At 40.6% G+C, this 19,162-nt stretch overlaps 1 protein-coding gene across 4 annotated transcripts in view; it reads left to right on the forward strand.

The window, feature by feature from the left end:
- Window positions 1–19,162, forward strand: part of PMS1 (PMS1 homolog 1, mismatch repair system component) — a 276,036-nt gene that overhangs the window by 201,180 nt on the left and 55,694 nt on the right. For 2 of the 4 annotated variants that reach the window (XM_075180034.1, XM_075180033.1), the window contains exons 7-10: window positions 5,142–5,264; window positions 6,931–6,999; window positions 8,654–8,791; window positions 11,880–12,709. In XM_075180034.1, the coding sequence (XP_075036135.1) occupies window positions 5,142–5,264; window positions 6,931–6,999; window positions 8,654–8,791; window positions 11,880–12,709 (1,160 nt within the window). The remainder of the gene's footprint in view (window positions 1–5,141; window positions 5,265–6,930; window positions 7,000–8,653; window positions 8,792–11,879; window positions 12,710–19,162) is intronic. The other 2 variants (XM_075180035.1, XM_075180036.1) reach the window with 2 other exon arrangements.

Here is a 19,162-nt window from a genome sequence, read left to right on the forward strand (position 1 = left end):
GTGTTCGTATTTCCGAATGTCATTTAAATCTTGTGTTTGATGGTACTCCACTCGGAGCGACCTTGGTAATGCTCTATAGATTACCTTGTTTTATTTGTTTAGGACAGGAGTAAGATTTAGATAATGTTCTGTATTTACAGAAAAGTAATTCTAAATGAAAAATATACTGTGGCTAAAAGAAAATATTTAATTTTTGCATTTGTAAAAATTTGAGGATTATCAATAGATTTACACCAGGACCTTCTTTAAAGGTATTGATAGGAATAAATAAGTATTCAGTTCTAGTAACCATAATACAAGACATCTCATATGGGCAACTGTGATGAATAATGAGGAAAGTAAGACAAGAAGATTATGATAGACAAATTGACACCCTAATTTAGAGAGAGGGATTATCAGTAAACTTGCAATCAGAGTGTCAAAACCAGGGTTGATAAAATTAAGTATGGAGAAAATGTTGATTAAGTTTCTAAAGACCATCTAGAAAACAGGAATTTAAGGCCCTTCCTATAAAAGACTTATAAATCAATTAAAGAAAACACATAATGAAGAGACCAGTTTGTTAAAAAGAAAAGATATGCGTTGATGTAAAACTGTTAAAAATGATATTTGTGTAAATAAAACTTATTTTAGAGGAGGTGTGCGACAGGATGGACCGCATATGCAACCCTGTCTGTTGTTGCTGGGAACCAGCTGGGCTTACTTTGGCACCATTCCCCTTTTGTTAACCCAAATGCGCCCTCTAACCGCAGTAGGAGGGGCTTATAAATGCTGCCACCACTGGACTCCTTACCGGCATCCAGTACCGGGTTTCTTCTGGGTAACTGACGCTGCGAGTGTACCCCATTGCTGGTGTACCTGGGCTGGTACTCCTGACCTCATCCTATGGATCAGGGTTGTTGTGTGTGAGGATACCACCCTTAGCTGGGATGGCAGTTACCCTCTGGGGGATTCAACTCACTCGGGTAGGCCAGAATATATCCAAAATAAGACTTTATTACGACACCACAAGACGTTCACAAGATACAGGATAAATGGTAGCATGTATCCTCCAGCAGCCTCTTGCAGTCAGCACTCCAAAGTAATAATCTTGGTCTCTTTCAGAGTCTTGTCCTCCCGCAATATTACCACTACCGATTAGCAAAACAGTTATGGTGTCGCCCAGCCTGGGTTACTGGCTCACATCGACCCTGTCCTGGTAGGGTTCGCTCCAGCGGCACCACGATGCCTGGCCCAGAGTCCTTTTCGCTGATGTCTTGTACACCAAGATCCTCCAAGCTAGACATTCTGCTCTCCCTATATTCTTCCCTGTATACACAGGAAGTAGGGTCAAATGTCTCAAACCTTCCCCTTACAGCTGCTAGACATACCATCCCTCTTACCTTGATTGTACAGTAGAATGGCTCAACTCAATTAGCGATTTTGGCTGGATACACTAAACATGGGGTTACAATATTACAGCAGGGAAGAACACTGCATGCTTACATGAAACAATAAGACTTTTGACACATTGTATCAGCAGTGTTACGCCAGCTGAATCTGTGATACATTTTGATACAATAACATCTATATTGATACATTTTCCAGTGCTATTTCACCCAATATATTACTATGGAGGCACATTGCATATCATTTAAAAGTTCTAATCTCATTACCTCTCAGATTACCTTTTGACCTAGCTAATTAATATGAGCTGTCAGCTAGTTAACTCAGACCTTATTCTGATTACAAACCAAATCTAAACTGCCCCTCATAACAATAGACATTTGAGACAAATGGTAATGACATTAGCTTACACTAGCAAAATGACTGCTTCTGTCCTGTTATTTTCACACAGTATGGCAATATTCTTTATATTTATACTACACACAATATTGCAGGTAATAGCAAGGGCAAAATGTACCTAATAACATGAAATAATAATACACATAATACACCGATGCTCTGGTGTATATACTTAGACTGGGCTAAGGATTAAAAATGACATTAAACCATGAGAAACAGGTGATGAATACAAAGTTCTCAGTCCAGTAGCACCCCGTTTCCTCACATTCCTTCCCCACTTTTTAAACTTGAGCCTCAGTCTCTTCTGCAGACATTACTGCAGGTTTTATGCGGTCTCCCACCGAGATGAACCAGTTTCCTGCTGGGTTGTTTGCAGCTTCCAGCCTTCACTTGTTGCACCTTGTTATATTCTTGTTACCACCAGCTACCTGTTAGCACCTGTCAATTCCCAGAGCCTCTGCGGGATGTCTCGGTCTACTGCTCCAGTAGCTACTCTGAGCCCAACTGTCTGAGAGCCCTACCGAATGCCTTTCCCTGGTTGTCTGGGGTCCTGCCTGGCTACGCCTCCACCTTCCACAGTTCCCTTCTGCCCTGGGATTACTCATTTCCCCAGTCTACGTCTGCTTATGGACTGGCTTCTTGCAGGAATCCTTCTGCACACTCCTACAAGGACTACTGAGAGTAACATCACGCAGTCATCAATGTCCTGCTTTCTATGCTGCCCTCCTCCATGAACTGCTGTCTGAGCCTGGCTCGTGTTCTCCTTTTTCCTCGGTGATCAGTACCCCCTTCCCCATGGGCCTGAGCTATGAACCCATCTCGATATTCGGGTGGGACTACCAACCTGTTTTTATGATCTGGGCTGGACACCTTCTACAGTAACCCGTCCAAACAAGCACATTCCTCTTCCACTCCAGTCTTATATGACTTATCTGCTAGTGCCCACATCCCTTCCAGATCTGGATCTAATAACTGGGCTTCTTGCAGTTTAGATTTATACTCCTTCCCCAGGACTATCCCCCCTCAGGATGGTCTTGGCTACTCACCCTCAGAGGCCCCGAGATAGAAAATAGAGGTTGCTGATACCCGGTTGTCACTGGCGTGTAGGGGTGGGTGTTCTTTCTCTGCCTGGGGCTCGCCTTTCTATGGGCATCTTTTCCAAGAAAATAATTCCCAATGTCTTGCCCAAAATCACCTCAATCAGCTCTCGTGCTTGTATTTGGATAATATTATAATTGGCATAACAAAGAAGGCAACTACACTGCCATTTATATATTTATTTTTACATCATAAATGTGCCCCCAAAGAGTGTTGCAGTAAAAAACTAAGACTAAAATGAGACTTAGATTGTGTTATCAAAGGGAAACGAGTAAACAAATTAATAACATTTGCAATAATTGCAAAATATTTTTTTGCACTATGGATATAATAGCATTTATATTTTAGAACAAATAGTCTATAATACTCATATAATTAAACATACGCATATTGTGATAATAGACTAGGTCAGGGGTGGCCAACCATTCAGAGTATAAGAGCCAAATAAATATCTATAGATACAGCAAAGAACCAACTTTAAACTTTATATATGTGTGCATATACATATGCACAGTATAAACATGCGCATATATATTGTACACACATACATTGAAATTATAACATCATTTACAATATCTTGCTAAGTGAAAGAGAAGATATTCAACATTGCCAAAATGTTAAAAATAATAATTAATTCGGCACAGCACTGCACTGCTCTTACCATGCTGCGTGTCCATTGGAGGAGGGTTCAAAGGGTACTTTATTGTTTCTTCACAGTAGCTCACACTACTTCTGTATCCACAATCGCTTTGGAATGAACTGTTGAAGTGGGAATAAAAAAGTCATAAATGGCGTCCATGCCTCTCAGACCTCTTCACAAACCCATCAGATCTCTCCACATCCCCATTACATACACTTCATACACATCAGCCTCCCCACCTGCCATCAGACCTCCCCACATTTACCTTACATCTCCACCATACCTTACATGCCTCCCCACATGCCATGAGATCTACCCACATTCCTCTGGCATGCCATCAGACTTCCCGTTTACCGATCATGGTCTTATCTGTGCAGAGTTTGTATGTTCTCCACATGTTTGTGTGGGTTTACTCCTGGTGCTCCGGTTTCCTCCTACAATCCAAAAACATACTAGTAGGTTAATTGGCTGCTATTAAAATTGACCTTAGTCTATCTCTCTGTCTGTGTGTGTGTGTGTATATGTTAGGGAATTTGAATTGTAAGCTCCAATGGGGCAGGGTCTGATGTGAGTGAGTTCTCTGTACAGCGCTGCAGAATTAGTGGCGTTATATAAATAGCTGATGATGATGCCCCATACAGCCAATCAAACTTCTATACATTCCAACAGATCTCCCCAAATGCCATCAGATTTCCTTACATATCCATCAGCCTGTCACACCTTCCACACAGGCGCTGGAGCTCATGCATAGGCCGGAGGGAGAGCAAACTGCATGCTGATTGGATTGCCTGTCATAACGTGTCTTCCCTGCGTTATGCAGAACAGTTCACATTACGAGGCTGCTCTTGATCAGCTGAGTTGTCAGATGTTCACAACTCTGCCGCTGTTAGCACCTAGTGCGCTGTGCTTGTGTGTTACTCCCAGCTAGAAGTCACATTTCTAAACTCATAGAGCCGCATGCGGCTCGAGAGTTCTGGATTGGCCACCACTGGGCTAGGTAGTAATACTTGGCCACATATTAATGAAGACCCCCCCCCCCCTCAAAATGCAAAAGGTGTGTGGTTATGCACCTATCTGAGACACCCCTGTACAAGCTTGCATTCAACAGACCAACTGCTCAGGTAAGAGGTGAGAAGGGCCCAGTGATGCAACTGTATACCGGGTAGTCTACCTGAACAGAATCCTGAGAGAGACTGAGAAACAGCAGAACTCTGAGAGAGGCTGCTAAGCACATTTTGCTGCATTTCTGTATGTATGCATAACATATGGACGTTGTATAACTTTTAACTTATATTAATTTTGAACTAACAAACTTTGTAAAGCTTGGTGATTTGACTACTCATAAGAATCTGGCAGTAGAAGATACTTACTCTTGTATTTCTCAGTTCCAATTACTGTACATATCTGGGAGCTCCAGTGTTGAGGGGCCCTAATCTTAGTGCCTTGCAGTAGTTTATTAATATAGTACAATATATCCCAGACCCATTAGGCTAATTATTTTGTACAGTGTGCATTAAAGGCATTTCAAAGCAATTGCATAAGCCCCATTATTCTATTTTTGAATTGTGTTATGGCATAAGTAAGAATCTGTAAAAATGTTTTCTTATTATCACAACAGATCTCTATTAATGGATACCTTCCAACCCCAGAAGCAGACAGCACATTAACTGGTCTCTCTAGCCCAGAAAGGAGTTTTATCTTTATAAACCAACGTCCTGTTCATAACAAAGACATATTGAAGGTATCTGTTGACAGTAGCAAATATTCCTCTCAACTTCCATTTCTGTATTTTTTTTTCTTTTCTGCATGTTACTATTTTCCTTGTGTTCCATTTTTCTTGAACCACCACCTTAAAAGGGGAGCAAGGGGGGTGTCAGGGTAGTCTGGAAAATGTGACCATTTAATAACGTTAATTATGACTCTTATCTTCAAAAAACTCCTTGCAAAGGTAGTTCTGGTTTAAGCTAAGAAATATAATTCGTATTTTTCCCTAAATCCACTGGACTACTATTTATATAACAAAGTATTTTTTTTTTATTTTCAATAAAGGCTCTAAGCAAGCTTCATTTAAAATATTTAGTATCCTTTACTAACATTCTAATTCTAGCACTAATATACATTCTAAAACTGTTTCCATTAATAGAGCATATGTGCAGCACTGCAGGTCTTGCTTTCTCTGTTAGCATAGATGGTATAGCATAGATGTTAATACAATACATTACATTCATTGCATAAGTATACAGGTTAATTGTGTGTGTGTGTGTCAAAGCTATTGTGTGATGTGAGTGTGTGCCTGAATCAGTTTTACCAATTGTGAAGGGTGGGGGTGGGGAAGGGGGGGGTGGGAAGGTGGTTTGTGGTTGAGACACCCTCAGTCTGTCCTCCGTTTTATGCATTCAATGAACAAATAATCTAATCTTTTGTCTTTAATTTCACAACCCTGTAGGCCTCAAACACCAATTATATCTAATACTACTTCTACTATATGCCTTAACCAAAATCCTATATTCTCACACTTTAAACTTCAGTTATCTCACTTAGAAACTTATTTCACTCCTCAGTCAAACTCCAAAATATGTGGTGTAAATTTCGTCATGCATTGCAGAAGCCATAACACACTATTCACATTCCACCTATCTCACCTCACATGAAAACTTTTACCATTGCAACAAAGATATTGGTTAAAGAAGGAAATACATTTTACCTGTTATTAAACTTTTATTCCCCCTCCTTTTTTTTTTAACCAGCAGAGATAGTTGGGAGTTAACGGAGAACCTCATTTACGAAGTGCACAGTAAAAATTTATTTGTTTTGCACCAATTCACCTTGATAGTCTGTCCACTGCACTTCAAGGCCCACACCTCCTCTCCTGACTCATTAGTACCCTTCACACCCTGAAAGTTTGCCTCTTTGTGGAGATATAGTAAAATCTTTAAGAGATCTACAACATTCTACTCCTTTAGTGTCACCTCTTACAACTGTGTAACATTTTCATGTTCTCCTAAAATACTGTTTGGTTTAAGCCTTATTTATAGCTTAAATTATGAATCAAAAGGCGGTGGAACATCACACACCACCAGTAACATAAACAGTTCCCATTACCATCTTTTTGGCCTAGATTAAAGTATTAAATGTTATGCATCAATTTGATATAGAGGGAGAACATTCCAGCAAAACAATGGTGTCACAAGACAGTGCTTGAATGCTATGATTTTCCAGCTAGAAAAGCACAGGTTTTATAAGAGCTGAAATGCTGCTATTGTGATTGGTTAAAACAAGGGAAAAATAGTCTTTCCTTGTCACACAGGGAAGCCTGTTATGCAATGAATTGCTCATCTGTGTTGGGGAAGGAACATTTCTCTTTATTCTGTTTTTTTTTTTTTTCCTTTACTTTATTACTGCGGTAGATATCTAACTCACTTTTCTTGCTGAGAATGTGCAGCGTTGAAGTGGTCCCATGTGACAACATCTTAAAGGTACTGTATGGTTTTAAAAGTGAAATCAGGAATAATCATACTTGCCAACTTATGGCAGTCCTCGTCCGGGAGCTGCCAGGGGGAGGTGGGCATGTGGGGGGCGGGGCTCAGAAAATCGCATATTTTTGGCCCCGTGACGTAATGACGCAAACGTGTCGTTTTACAGCGGGGGGGCCAAATGCCGCGATTCTCAGGGAATCACAGCATTTTGGATATAATTCTGCCCACTTCACTAGGAAGTGGCCAGATGCAGGAGGCTGCCATACTCGTCCGGGAGACCCACCCGAAATACTTGAGTTTCCCGGACATTCCGGGAGAGTTGGCAAGTATGGGAAGAATGATGAGCCTAGCTCCTTGGTGAATCTGAGAGCTTGATTTGTGAAATACATTTTAGAGAAGAGCTATAGGCAGATACAGCAGTATTTATGGCTTTGACTTTAATCCTGAATGGAACAGACAGGCGTTATAACCCAACAGTTAGTCTAATTAATATTACTGATTTGTTTCTAGTAAGGTAAAACGGAAGATCATATTTTCTTTTTTGCTGTTTACATATTTGGATGAATGATGAACAATAGATAAGTCTGGCATGAGATCTAGCGTATAGAGATCTTTTCATACAGATTGAGTGATTTTATAAGCTAACACATTCTTTGTAAAGCTGGGTACACACTGAAGAATTTTCCGAACGACGTGTTATCTACAACGATTGTACCTACGACTGAAGGTCTGATCAGTCTGGCGATTCATGCATACACACTGACACGATTTACCTTCAGATCTGTGCTCTTCATCTGGTCCTTTATCTGGTCCTCTTGTCCGGAGAATGGCAGCACAATATTCATTCATTCATTCTTGTCACATTGTCACACTGATTAAAACTGCCTTGTTATAGCTATCCACATGTCCTAACGAATTTCGTTAGCTTCTGTGACTCTGAAACGAAATACCCTGTCTCAGAACGAACAAATGAATTATTCCTTCTATAGCGCACTCTACATTTATTCACTCTGACATTCAGTGCTAACATCGGCTGAAAAGAGCCCGACTCTGTAAACTCTATGGAGATCGTCAGCATGAGTACATACACACTACATGATCGTTAGGTGATTGGTCAGAAAATATTGAACGGTACGACCAACCAAATGAGGCGACAATCGTCCATTTGGGCAGACTTTCGACCATCGTGTCACTACACGCACTGACCCGACTTTCAAACGAGCGGTCGTATGTCGGCTGGTTGAGACGATTATTGGACAAAAACCCTGTAGTGTGTACCCAGCTTTTCTGTAATGACACTGTGACCATTCACTCTTAATTACTCAGCATTATTAGTTGGACCACTTACTTCTGTTTGTGTTTGTCAGTAGTTAAATTGCCATTTTCAAGTGTTCTTCATTTTTTTCATTTGTCCTAGTCAGCCCCTTTCACTTCTGTCTTTCTCCTTGGAGCATAATTCAAAAGCAGCATTTTAGCTTGTGGGGTTTGGTGTTATATCAGTAGATAATCAGAAAGTCCTTGGACTTTATACTCTTCATTATTGTTAGGCTGTTTTTGTCAACCTTGTGCCTCCATTGCCAGCTGAATAGTATATACTGTCAATAGTTTTCATTCATGGTGAACGTTCTAATATTTTTTTTTATTTTTTTTGTAGATGGTTCGACTGTATTATAACAACAAAAAAGATTCTTCCCGCTGCTATCCAATATTTTTCATGAATATCGTTATACCGACTTCATCTTTAGATGTCAATGTAATACCAGATAAATCTCAAGTAATGTTACATGACAAGGTACTTAACCATTCGTTTCTTGTAACAGGCTTTGTAACATTATATCAGTCTTTTTTCTGCTCTTATGAACACAAATTAATCTTTTACGTTCATCTTTAGAATGGCAAACTCTAATTGATCCGCATGCTATCCCGTCAGATGGGGCAGAGGACAGATATTAAATGCAATGCTTAGCACTCTAGTAGCAGGATAACCTTAAATTGTGTGTTCATAAAAAAATAAATTGCTCAAATCATTCATGCTAAAAATATAGTGGTGCTTAATTCAACTTTTTATATTTTAAATAACAATAAAATCATTTTCCTCATTAAATTATAAAACAGGATACATTCTTAGGATACCTTTCATTATAATATAGCTTCTACCTCTCATTTACAGTCATGGACAAAAGTTTTGAGAATGACACAAATATTATTTTTTCACAAAGTTTTCATGATGGCAATTTGCATATACTCTAGAACAGGGCTGGAAACCTTTTAGCTTCCCTGGGCCACATTGGAAGACGACAAGTTGGTTTGGGCCGCACATAAAATACACTAACCATAGTTGATCATCGAAAAAAACATAGTTAACATATTAAACTTACTTGGAAATGAAGTTAGTAAGAGTTAGGAAACCTGTTGCAGAATCATGATTAAAGCAGTAGTCCCATTACCAGCTATAATTTAACTTACCTGCATCTGCCCCTTAGTGGGGTTCGGGGAATTAAATGCCAAAAACTTTTTTTTCTCTCTTTCTGCACTCATGAATCATTTTTTTCATTGACCAGTTTGAAATGGTCACCGATATAGGTAGCATCAGGAGGACTAATAGAAATCTACAGAGATTTAAAGATAGGGTGGTGGGAAAAATGGCTCATGGAGCAGCCTCCGATGAGGGTAACAGTGGGTGATAATTTCACCCTACTCAGCACTGCACATTTAAAATGGTTTAAAATATTAAAAATACAATCATCTCTTAATATTTATATTAGATACATACAGAGAACACAGCTAGTTCATAATTGCATGGTGCAGAAAGTCCAAATTCAGAGTAACAACAATAAGATACTGGATAATCTTTCACTGCTGCTGATAGTTCGCGCAGGTGACTCCTCTGTGCTGCGCTATGCAATGGATGTCGGGTGTGATGACATCACCCCCGACATTCACTGTGAGCGCCACACGGAGGAGGAGACCAGGGAGGGAGCCGGAGAGCCAGCTGACGTGACCGCAAGGTAAGTATTTTCTTTTTTTTTTTGCAGGATTTTTTTTCTCAGCGCTGCCCCCTTGCCAGAACCAAAACTCCTGCTGGGCCACATTTACAGGCATGGTGGGCCGCGGGTTGGACAACCATGCTCTAGAATGTCATGAAGAGTGATCAGATGAATTGCAATTAATTTCAAAGTCCCTCTTTGCCATGACTTTATCACAAAAACAATTTCTACTGCATTTCAGCCCTGCCACAAAAGGACCAGCTCACTTTAGGTCAGTGATTCTCTTGTTAACACAGGTGAGAGTGTTGACGAGGACAAGGCTGGAGATCACTCGGTCATGCTGATTGAGTTAGAATAGCAGACTGAAAGCTTTAAAAGGAAGGTGGTGCTTGAAATCATTGTTATTCGTCTGTTAACCATGGTTATCTGCAAGGAAACATGTGCAGTCATCATTGCTTTGCACAAAAAGGGCTTCACAGGCAAGGATATTGCTGCTAGTAAGATTGCACCTAAATCAACCATTTATCGGATCATCAAGAACTTCAAGAAGAGAGGTTCAATAGTTGTGAAGAAGGCTTTAGGGCGTCCAAGAACGTCCAGCAAGTGCCAGGACTGTCTGCTAAAGTTGATTCAGCCGCGGGATCAGAGCACCACCAGTGTAGAGCTTGCTCAGGAATGGCAGCAGACAGGTGTGAGTACATCTGCACGCACCGTGAGGCGAATACTTTCGGAGGATGGCCTGGTGTCAAGAAGGCCAGCAAAAAAGCCACTTCTCTCCAGGAAAAATATCAAGGACAGATTGATATTATGCAAAAGGTACAGGGATTGAACTGCTGAGTACTGGGGTAAAGTCATTTTCTCTTATGAATCCCCTTTCAGATTGTTTGGAGCATCTGGAAAAACGCTTGTCTGCAAAAGGAAAGGTGAGCGCTACCATCAGTCCTGTGTCATGCCAACAGTAAAGCATCCTGAGACCATTCATGTGTGCGGTTGCTTCTCACCCAATGGAGTGGGCTCACTCACAAGAATACAGCCATGAATAAAGAATGGTACCAAAACATCCTCTAAAAGCAACTTCTCCCAACCGTCCAAGAACAAATTGGTGACGAACAATGCCTTTTCCAGTATGATGGAGCAAATTGCCATAAGGCAAAAGTGATAACTAAGTGGCTCGGGGATCAAAACATCAAAATTTTTGGTCCATGGCCGGGAAACTCACTAGACCTTAATCCCATTTTGAGAACTTGTGGTCAATCCTGAGGAGGCGGGTGGACAAACAAAAGCATACAAATTCTGACAAACTCCAAGCATTGATTAGGCAAGAATGGGCGGCCATCAGTCAGTATGTGGAATAGAAGTTGATTGACAGCATGCCAGGTCGAATTGCAGAGGTCTTCAAAAAGAAGGGTCAACACTGCAAATATTGATTCTTCGCATAAACTTAATGTAATTGTCAATAAAAGTCTTTTAGACTTGTGAAACTCTTGTCATTTTACTTCAGTATATTATAGCAACATCTGACAAAAAGGTCTAAAGACACTGACACAGCAATCTTTGTGAAGACCAATACTTATGTAATTCTCAAATCTTTTGGCCATGACTGTATACAGGTGATTTCTGACTATTAATATTTGATAATGTATCGACTGAAATCATTCCAGTAGCATACATGTGGTAAAAGTGGTAAGTGAACAAGTTTGGCCATCATATGATAATTCAGCACCTAAAACTGTTATATTTATACATATATATATATATATATATATATATATATATATATATATATATATATGTGTGTTATACTTTAAAAATAAAACAACATATCAATTTGTAGAATGTAACCATTTACTGTCATAGTTTAGACACTCTGTCCTAATTGTTCCTCTTTCATAGGAATCTGTCCTCCAAGCTGTTGAGAGTGTACTGAAATCTGTGTATTCTGATCCATTAGTGATGACAGTTGACAAAGTGAATATTCGATCCAAAGATATTGATATCAACAGCAAAGAACTTGCAAATACAAATCATGGCAAAAATATATGTATAGAAAATGGGGATCCTGAAAAAAAAAAATTATGTCAGCCTCCTAATAATAATGGTGAAATAGAAAGCCAATCATGGGTCTATTTAAATAATCAATTATCAGACCATGCTGACATGGCATATTCAACAGATTCACCAAATTTTGCATCAAAACATGAAAGCCAGAATTACTATGGTCTATCTGTTGCTACAAGTGATGATAGGTTAATTGAACATCAAACTGACACTGAACTTGAATCTCATTCTATTGAGCAACTTAAAGGAATAGAAGTAATTAAAAATACCATGTTTAATGAAGTTGTTGAACCAACCGATGATGCTTGGAGTAAAGGGAGTGCTTTCATGAATTCAAGAAGTGAAAATCTACAACCTGTCAAAATATTGTGTCCTTTATTTGCAAGCCATACTGGTGAGAAGTCTGAGGGAATGTGTCTGGCTAAGAGCCTTGATGAAAATACAGACAAGAAAATAACCAATGTAATGATTGAGAAATCTGGTTTCATTACTCCTTATGATCTCATGAGTAACAAAGTGGTCAAGAAACCAATGTCTGCCATGGATATTTTCGTTCAGGAACAACGAGTTTGTTTTCTTAATGACAAGCAAAATATTGGGTTTGATGATATTTCTTCAGGTATTTTGACGCTTTGGGAAAAACTCAGTGAGGATGAAAAATTGAGGTAAGCACTACAAGATGTATTTAAAGCATAATATAACCATGAGATACTGGTGTCTGTCCTTGCAGGATCTGTGGTGTCCATTTACATTTAGTTATGGTCTCAAGCACAGGATGTTATAAATTCATAATTTTCCTAGGAGTTAAATTATCCTAATAATATTTTGCGGAACTAAACCTACAGCAAAAACACCTATTTTATAACAGAGTGTAAGAGGTACACTTATTTAAAAATTGAACTCTAAATGGGTTTTTTAAGAGTGTTATTTGTCGCCGCAATATTCAGCTAAGCCTGCATGGCATGTGAGTGTGAAATGGTTGATTCAAAACAAAACCACCTGGTTTGTCTAAAAATTATTAAAATCCCCACAGTGCTATCTCACACTAACTATTCAATTACCCAGTTCTGCCACCACCAAGATTTCAAAAGTTGATTCTTTGAAGATGTGTTTTACTTATCTCACAGCACAATCAAAAATGAATCCGTTATTTTAGACCAAATAATTTCCTGTATTTGATGGGTTTTTTTTTTGAATGGCTGAAAGGGAAACAAGTGAAGGTGCTTAAAAGTCAAAATCAACAAAATTGTGTAATATACGAGTAACCATAACTAATGTTTTACTGTTGTATTGTTGGAGCTGCAATTGTTTTTTATTATCTTGTTATTAATTGCTTCTCACTTTTCACTATGTTGTAATTGATTAGAATATTTGGTATGATCAGTAATTAACTGATAGTGATAACTATTAATCTGGGGTCCTCATTTTAGCTACATGAGGCAAGAGAATATCTTAAGTCTCTTGTAGAAATGCTGTCAGCTTGTACGCACACTGATTTTAAATCCATGAAATCCAGTAAGAATTTTAACAATTGTATGTTTGAAGGCTTTTAACTTGGTGTTTGTTGATATATAAATTAAATTACACAAAGACGCTGGCCAAAAGTCACCCCTCTGATTAGTTTGTGTGGACATTTTAGCCACACCCATTGCTAACAGGTACAAATTGTTAAGTGCGTATTGTCGCTAACCAATAACGATTGTCGAACCTCGATTTGTGTTTTCAAAGCACAAAGATTTATTCTCAAAAAGTAGCAGAATAATTCAAGCGAAATAATAATAAGTACAGCTGTTACTTATCGCAGGCGCTCTGGATCCAGTGTGCAGTCATTCAATCCTGAAGTCTGGGTACAAGATGTCTGAACACTAGATGTGAAGCTGCTGCTTATATGCACACAGAAATACAGTTATACAATGAAGATGGTATAGCTTGCTTCTATTGGTCCAGGTTTCAGGAAGGTCCAAGGGGTTGTCAATCATTGGCTATTTCTTTCTAAGGAATCCAAAGGAGGGGGTCATCTCTCCAGGGGGTATGCTCTGCTCTTCCCGCCAAGATTCCTTAGTCTTAAGTAGTTCATAATTCCCTATCATTCATAACTTGTGTATGCACTCTGCGATTCCTTCGCATAGTGAACCAAACAGTAGCAAATGGAAAGAGGTTTATTATGATACCACACATGATATGATTCCTTCAACCTGTTCCATATATTTCACTAATGTGCATATAACTTATATTATAACACATAAATACTACTATATTTCGACATAACTGACTGTGTTGCAACTACCATTAATGTGTACTATTTTACAAGTATGCGTGTTTGTGCGAATGTATGGTAAAAGACCAAATACCGTTGCTGCCACGTGTAGTAGCTGCGTACGCCCTTCCACGCCGTAGCGTGCCCTTGTACGCCGTAGCGTACCGTACGCATCTTTTCAGACAAAGACAACCAAGATTGCTCGATTTTAATTGAAATGACTTTATCCAATTTGCTGACTTCGACAGCTCCACCCTTTGATAGTGTAACAAACTATCACCCAATCACCATTTCAAGTTCAGGATTATACAATACTTATTCACAGACCATGATCTCGGTATCTGGTACCACCCTTTCAGTCTGTTTCTCAGTGGTACTCCTAAGAGACCATTTTCCACATTTCAACACAGTAGGAACACATTTGACACATAAACCAATCGCTAAGATGACACCCAGTATAATCAGAAAGAGCTTACCTACACTAGCAACCATTTCCTGTACCCACTCCCCCAGACTGGAGAACCATTACACAGGGTTCAACCACGAGAACCAACCTGCCACCTTTTCCCCGACCTCATATAACTAAGAATTAGGGTTCTTTCGAAATTCCCATTTTAGTTGCAAAATTTCATCCATCTTCCGGTCTATAATCTCTTTCGGGTCATCCATATTATTGGTGATGTACGTGCAACATTTGACACCGAACTGGGTGGCCAGTGTCACACAGTACCCACCAGTAATAGAGGTGAGATAATTTAGTACCAGTCTATGTTGCACAAACTCCTTCTTGTACGCTTGTAGCTCCCTTCCAGTATACCTGAAAGTGTCATCATACATCTCGGTGTTATTATCTATTAATTTAGCTAGGTCTTGGATATATTTAAAGTTTAATGTTCCCCGAGCGGTCCTGGTGAGATCTAGAGCAACCATAACTTGAAAACCAGCAGTTTCACTAATCAATTTTGTAGCTATGGGTTCCTCACCAGGAATCATATTTCTCTTGCCACGGTGTTCATACTGTGTGTGTATGTATGGTGGTGATGTAGTCTTGTGAATACCAACCATTTCTTCATGAGTAATAGTCATGATTTCAGGAACCAGTTTAGCTAAGAAACACAAGCCCTTGGAACTCGGAGTCATCCAGGAATAAGCTTTCCTTCCACAAACAAAATACACATCATCAGGGAGAACATAAGGAACAGTATGCCCATGAATTATATCACACAGAGTTTTGATAAAACTACCCATGCCTAGTGTCTCCATTTGCTCCAGACACGTGTAGGCATGGATGACATTCTTACAATTATCTATAGAGACTTTTCCAATGGCTACTTTCTTATGTTTGGTTATACGCCCTAGTTTGTGACTTCCATCAACATTCCTGCCTATTGGTGACCTTGTGAGTCTCCCTCTAAAATGAGTGTGGCGAGCCATTGTCTGATCTGATGGGTCCCAATTCTCCAGACGTTTTGCATGAGAGATATTTAGGCACAGCAAAGATCTGTCTATGGAGTATTGTCGAAGCGTCAGACTAGGGGACCTAGTGCTATTGTACCTCCCGTCTATGGGCCTCCCACCCCTCAATTCGAGTACTTCGGATATGTTTAGAGGGAATGGCACTAGTCCTATATTATGCTGCCCTTGCGGCACGTGAGAGCACACCCAACACTTGGTTTGGTTTAGCACTTTACCCACCAGGGAGTGATAATCCTCCAAAGGATGCCCGCCTATATTCAGAGTACTGGGGGACTGGCATCGTTGGATGCATCTCTCTTCAACTAGGGAGTCGCAAAACTTGCAGATACAATACTCATCAGACAATAGCCCCTCACACTGCCTCCGAGTTCCTGAGCTAGCAGACCTTTTCATAACCCCCTGACCAAGCTTGATAATGGGCTGCTCTGAGTATTCTAATAACTTTTCCTCTGCCTCTATTTCATCCGTATCACTACCAGAACTCTCCTCCGTCCTCCATCCTTCACAAAAATAGAATGTCCTAGAAAGAGTAAAAACAAGGAAAATCCTGGAACAAAAGAAAAACAAAAACCGCCACTCCATTGTTGGAAAGATAGTTCTGGGGCAACGTCTCTGGTTCAGGTGTCTCGACTGCAGGCTTTAGGTCTCCCGGAACAGACTCACAAGTGACAGATCTATGTTGTCGGTCTCAGTTTTATCTTGCACTTTCTCCGGATTATGGACTCTCCTGCAGTGGGTGGAATGGACCTAAGTGTCTCTCTCTGCAACCTTCAGTGATGTAGTACTGGTCAGCAGCACTTGGTACGGGCCTTCCCAACGGTCTGTTAAACAACCTGAACGTAAGAAATTGCAGATCATAACATAGTCTCCAGGTTCAACATCATGACAGTTCGTTTCTGGCATACCAGGTGACAGCATTTTTAGTTTTTGTTGCTGTTGCTTTAGCTGTCTACTCATTCTTATAAGATATTGTACAGTCACTTCATTATTACACTTCAAGTCGTCTTGTGGACTCACGATCAAATGAGGTTGTCGTCTGAACAGTATCTCAAAGGGGGACAGATTAAGAGGAGGTCTAGGAGTGGTCCGAATGCTATGGAGGACCAATGGCAAAGCCTCAGGCCATGCCAACCCAGTTTCAGCCATTACCTTACCAAGCGTGTTCTTTATAGTACCATTTACTCTCTCCACCTTACCACTAGCTTGTGGTCGGTAAGCGGTGTGAAGTCTGCTACCGATTCCCATGAGTTTACACATATTTTGGAAGATATCACCAGTAAAGTGGGTACCCCTATCACTTTCAATGATTCTAGGGATACCGAACCTACATACAAAGTCTTGTACAATTTTCTTTGCAGTGAACACAGCAGTATTAGTGGCTGCCGGATATGCTTCTACCCAACCGGAAAACACATCAATACATACGAACACATACTTTAGATTCCTGCACGGTGGTAATTGGATATAGTCAATTTGTATTACCTGAAAAGGTCCGTCTGTAGGAGGGATGTGGGATGGCTCAGTTGGAATAGTTTTCCCGACATTTTTCCTCAAACAAGTAAGACATGACATTGCCTTCTTACCAGCCTGAGAGGAAAATCCGGGAGCACACCAGTATGCTCTCACCAGTTTGCACATACCTTCTTTACCCAGGTGAGTCAGGCCGTGTGCTGCTTTAGCCAGGCTTGGATATTACGTTCGGGGAGCTACAGGCTTACCTTGTCCATTCCTCCAGAGTCCTGAGGACTCTTGACCACATCCCTTCGCCTTCCAGACCGCCTTTTCCTGCAGGGAACACAAATCTTGCATTTCAATTAATTTCTGCATGTCTAATGTCTGAAAAACCATCATAGTCTCGGTCGATACAGTCATAGGTTGCCCTGCTGCCCATTTAGCAGCTTCGTCTGCCCTGTTGTTGCCCAATGACACTGGGTCTTTTTCAAAGGTATGGGCTTTGCACTTTATGACGGCTACTGTTCTGGGTAACTGTATCGCTGTCAGAAGTCCTTTTATGTGTTGTGAGTGTGCCACTGGCGTACCTGCTGCTGTCGTAAAGTTTCTAAGTTGCCAAAGGGCCCCAAAATCGTGCACTACCCCGAAGGCGTACCTAGAGTCAGTATATATATTGGCTGATTTACCCTCTGCCAACTCACACGCTCTCCTTAATGCTACTAGTTCCGCCACCTGGGCTGAGTGAGGTGGACCAAGTTGTGGGGTTGAAAGGATTGCAAACAGTCATGTAAGGCTTGGGAGAAAATACTGGGGCTGTCAATGAACCACTGGGGTAGTCTGGTCCATGTGTATTGCCCTGCCCGGTAGGAGAATGCAAAAATGTATTGGCAGTCAGGGTGAAGAGGGACTGAGAAGAAAGCAGAACATAGATCAATGACAGTAAAGTGACTAGCAGACGGTGGAATCTGCATGAGGATGACAGCTAGATTCGGCACTACGGGGAATTGGCTCTCAACAACTTTATTAATTCCTCTTAAGTCCTGGACTAATCTATAGCCCCTCCCCCCACTCTTCTTCACAGGGAAAATGGGACTATTTGCTGTACTCGCTGTACGAATTAAAATCCCTTGTTGTAACAGCCTTTCAATAACAGGATATACCCCTAGTTCCACCTCCGGTTTTAATGGATACTGTGGGATTTTTGGAGCTATCCTACCACTTTTTAGATTGACCATGACAGGGGCTACGTTTGCCATCAGTCCAGTGTCCTGTCCATCTTTGGTCCATAGTGAATCTGGTATTTCCAGCAACATCCCCTTTACTTGAGATGGACTGTGTTCTATAACAGTAGAGTGTAACATTAACCTTTGAGGGGTGTCCAATATGTCCTGTACCTCATGAGCGACCTTCTCGGGTATATCTAGGAACACACCATCTGAAGTACAGTATATGACACATCCCATTTTACATAGCAAGTCTCTCCCTAGCAAGTTAGTAGGAGCCGCTGCAGCCAAGAGAAATGAATGCTTAGTATGCAGAAGCCCGATAGTAACTTCAGCGCGTTTAGTTAGAGGATAATGTAACACTTTTCTCGTTACCCCCATAGCTGGAATAGTTTTACTGGTCACCTGTAGATTGAAAGGAGAGGTTATTACAGATCGGGCCGCCCCTGTATCTACAAGAAAGGTTTGTTTCCTACCAGCTATGTCAACTATCATTGTTGGTTCTTCTCTCTGATTCTCAGTTAACCTCACTGGCTGTAGACTACAGGTATGACCTGACCCCTAGCGCTGACTATTGCTTTCCCGCGCAGCATTTGCTGCTGTAACATGCGCGGGTAGATGTGAGTCTTCTAATCCATGTGAATTCCTCCTTGGAGGATATTTACGTGACCCACCCCTCTGTGCATTGAATCTTTCCTTTTTACAATCTC

Source organism: Mixophyes fleayi, chromosome 7, assembly GCF_038048845.1.
Source record: "Mixophyes fleayi isolate aMixFle1 chromosome 7, aMixFle1.hap1, whole genome shotgun sequence".
NCBI lineage: Eukaryota > Metazoa > Chordata > Amphibia > Anura > Limnodynastidae > Mixophyes > Mixophyes fleayi.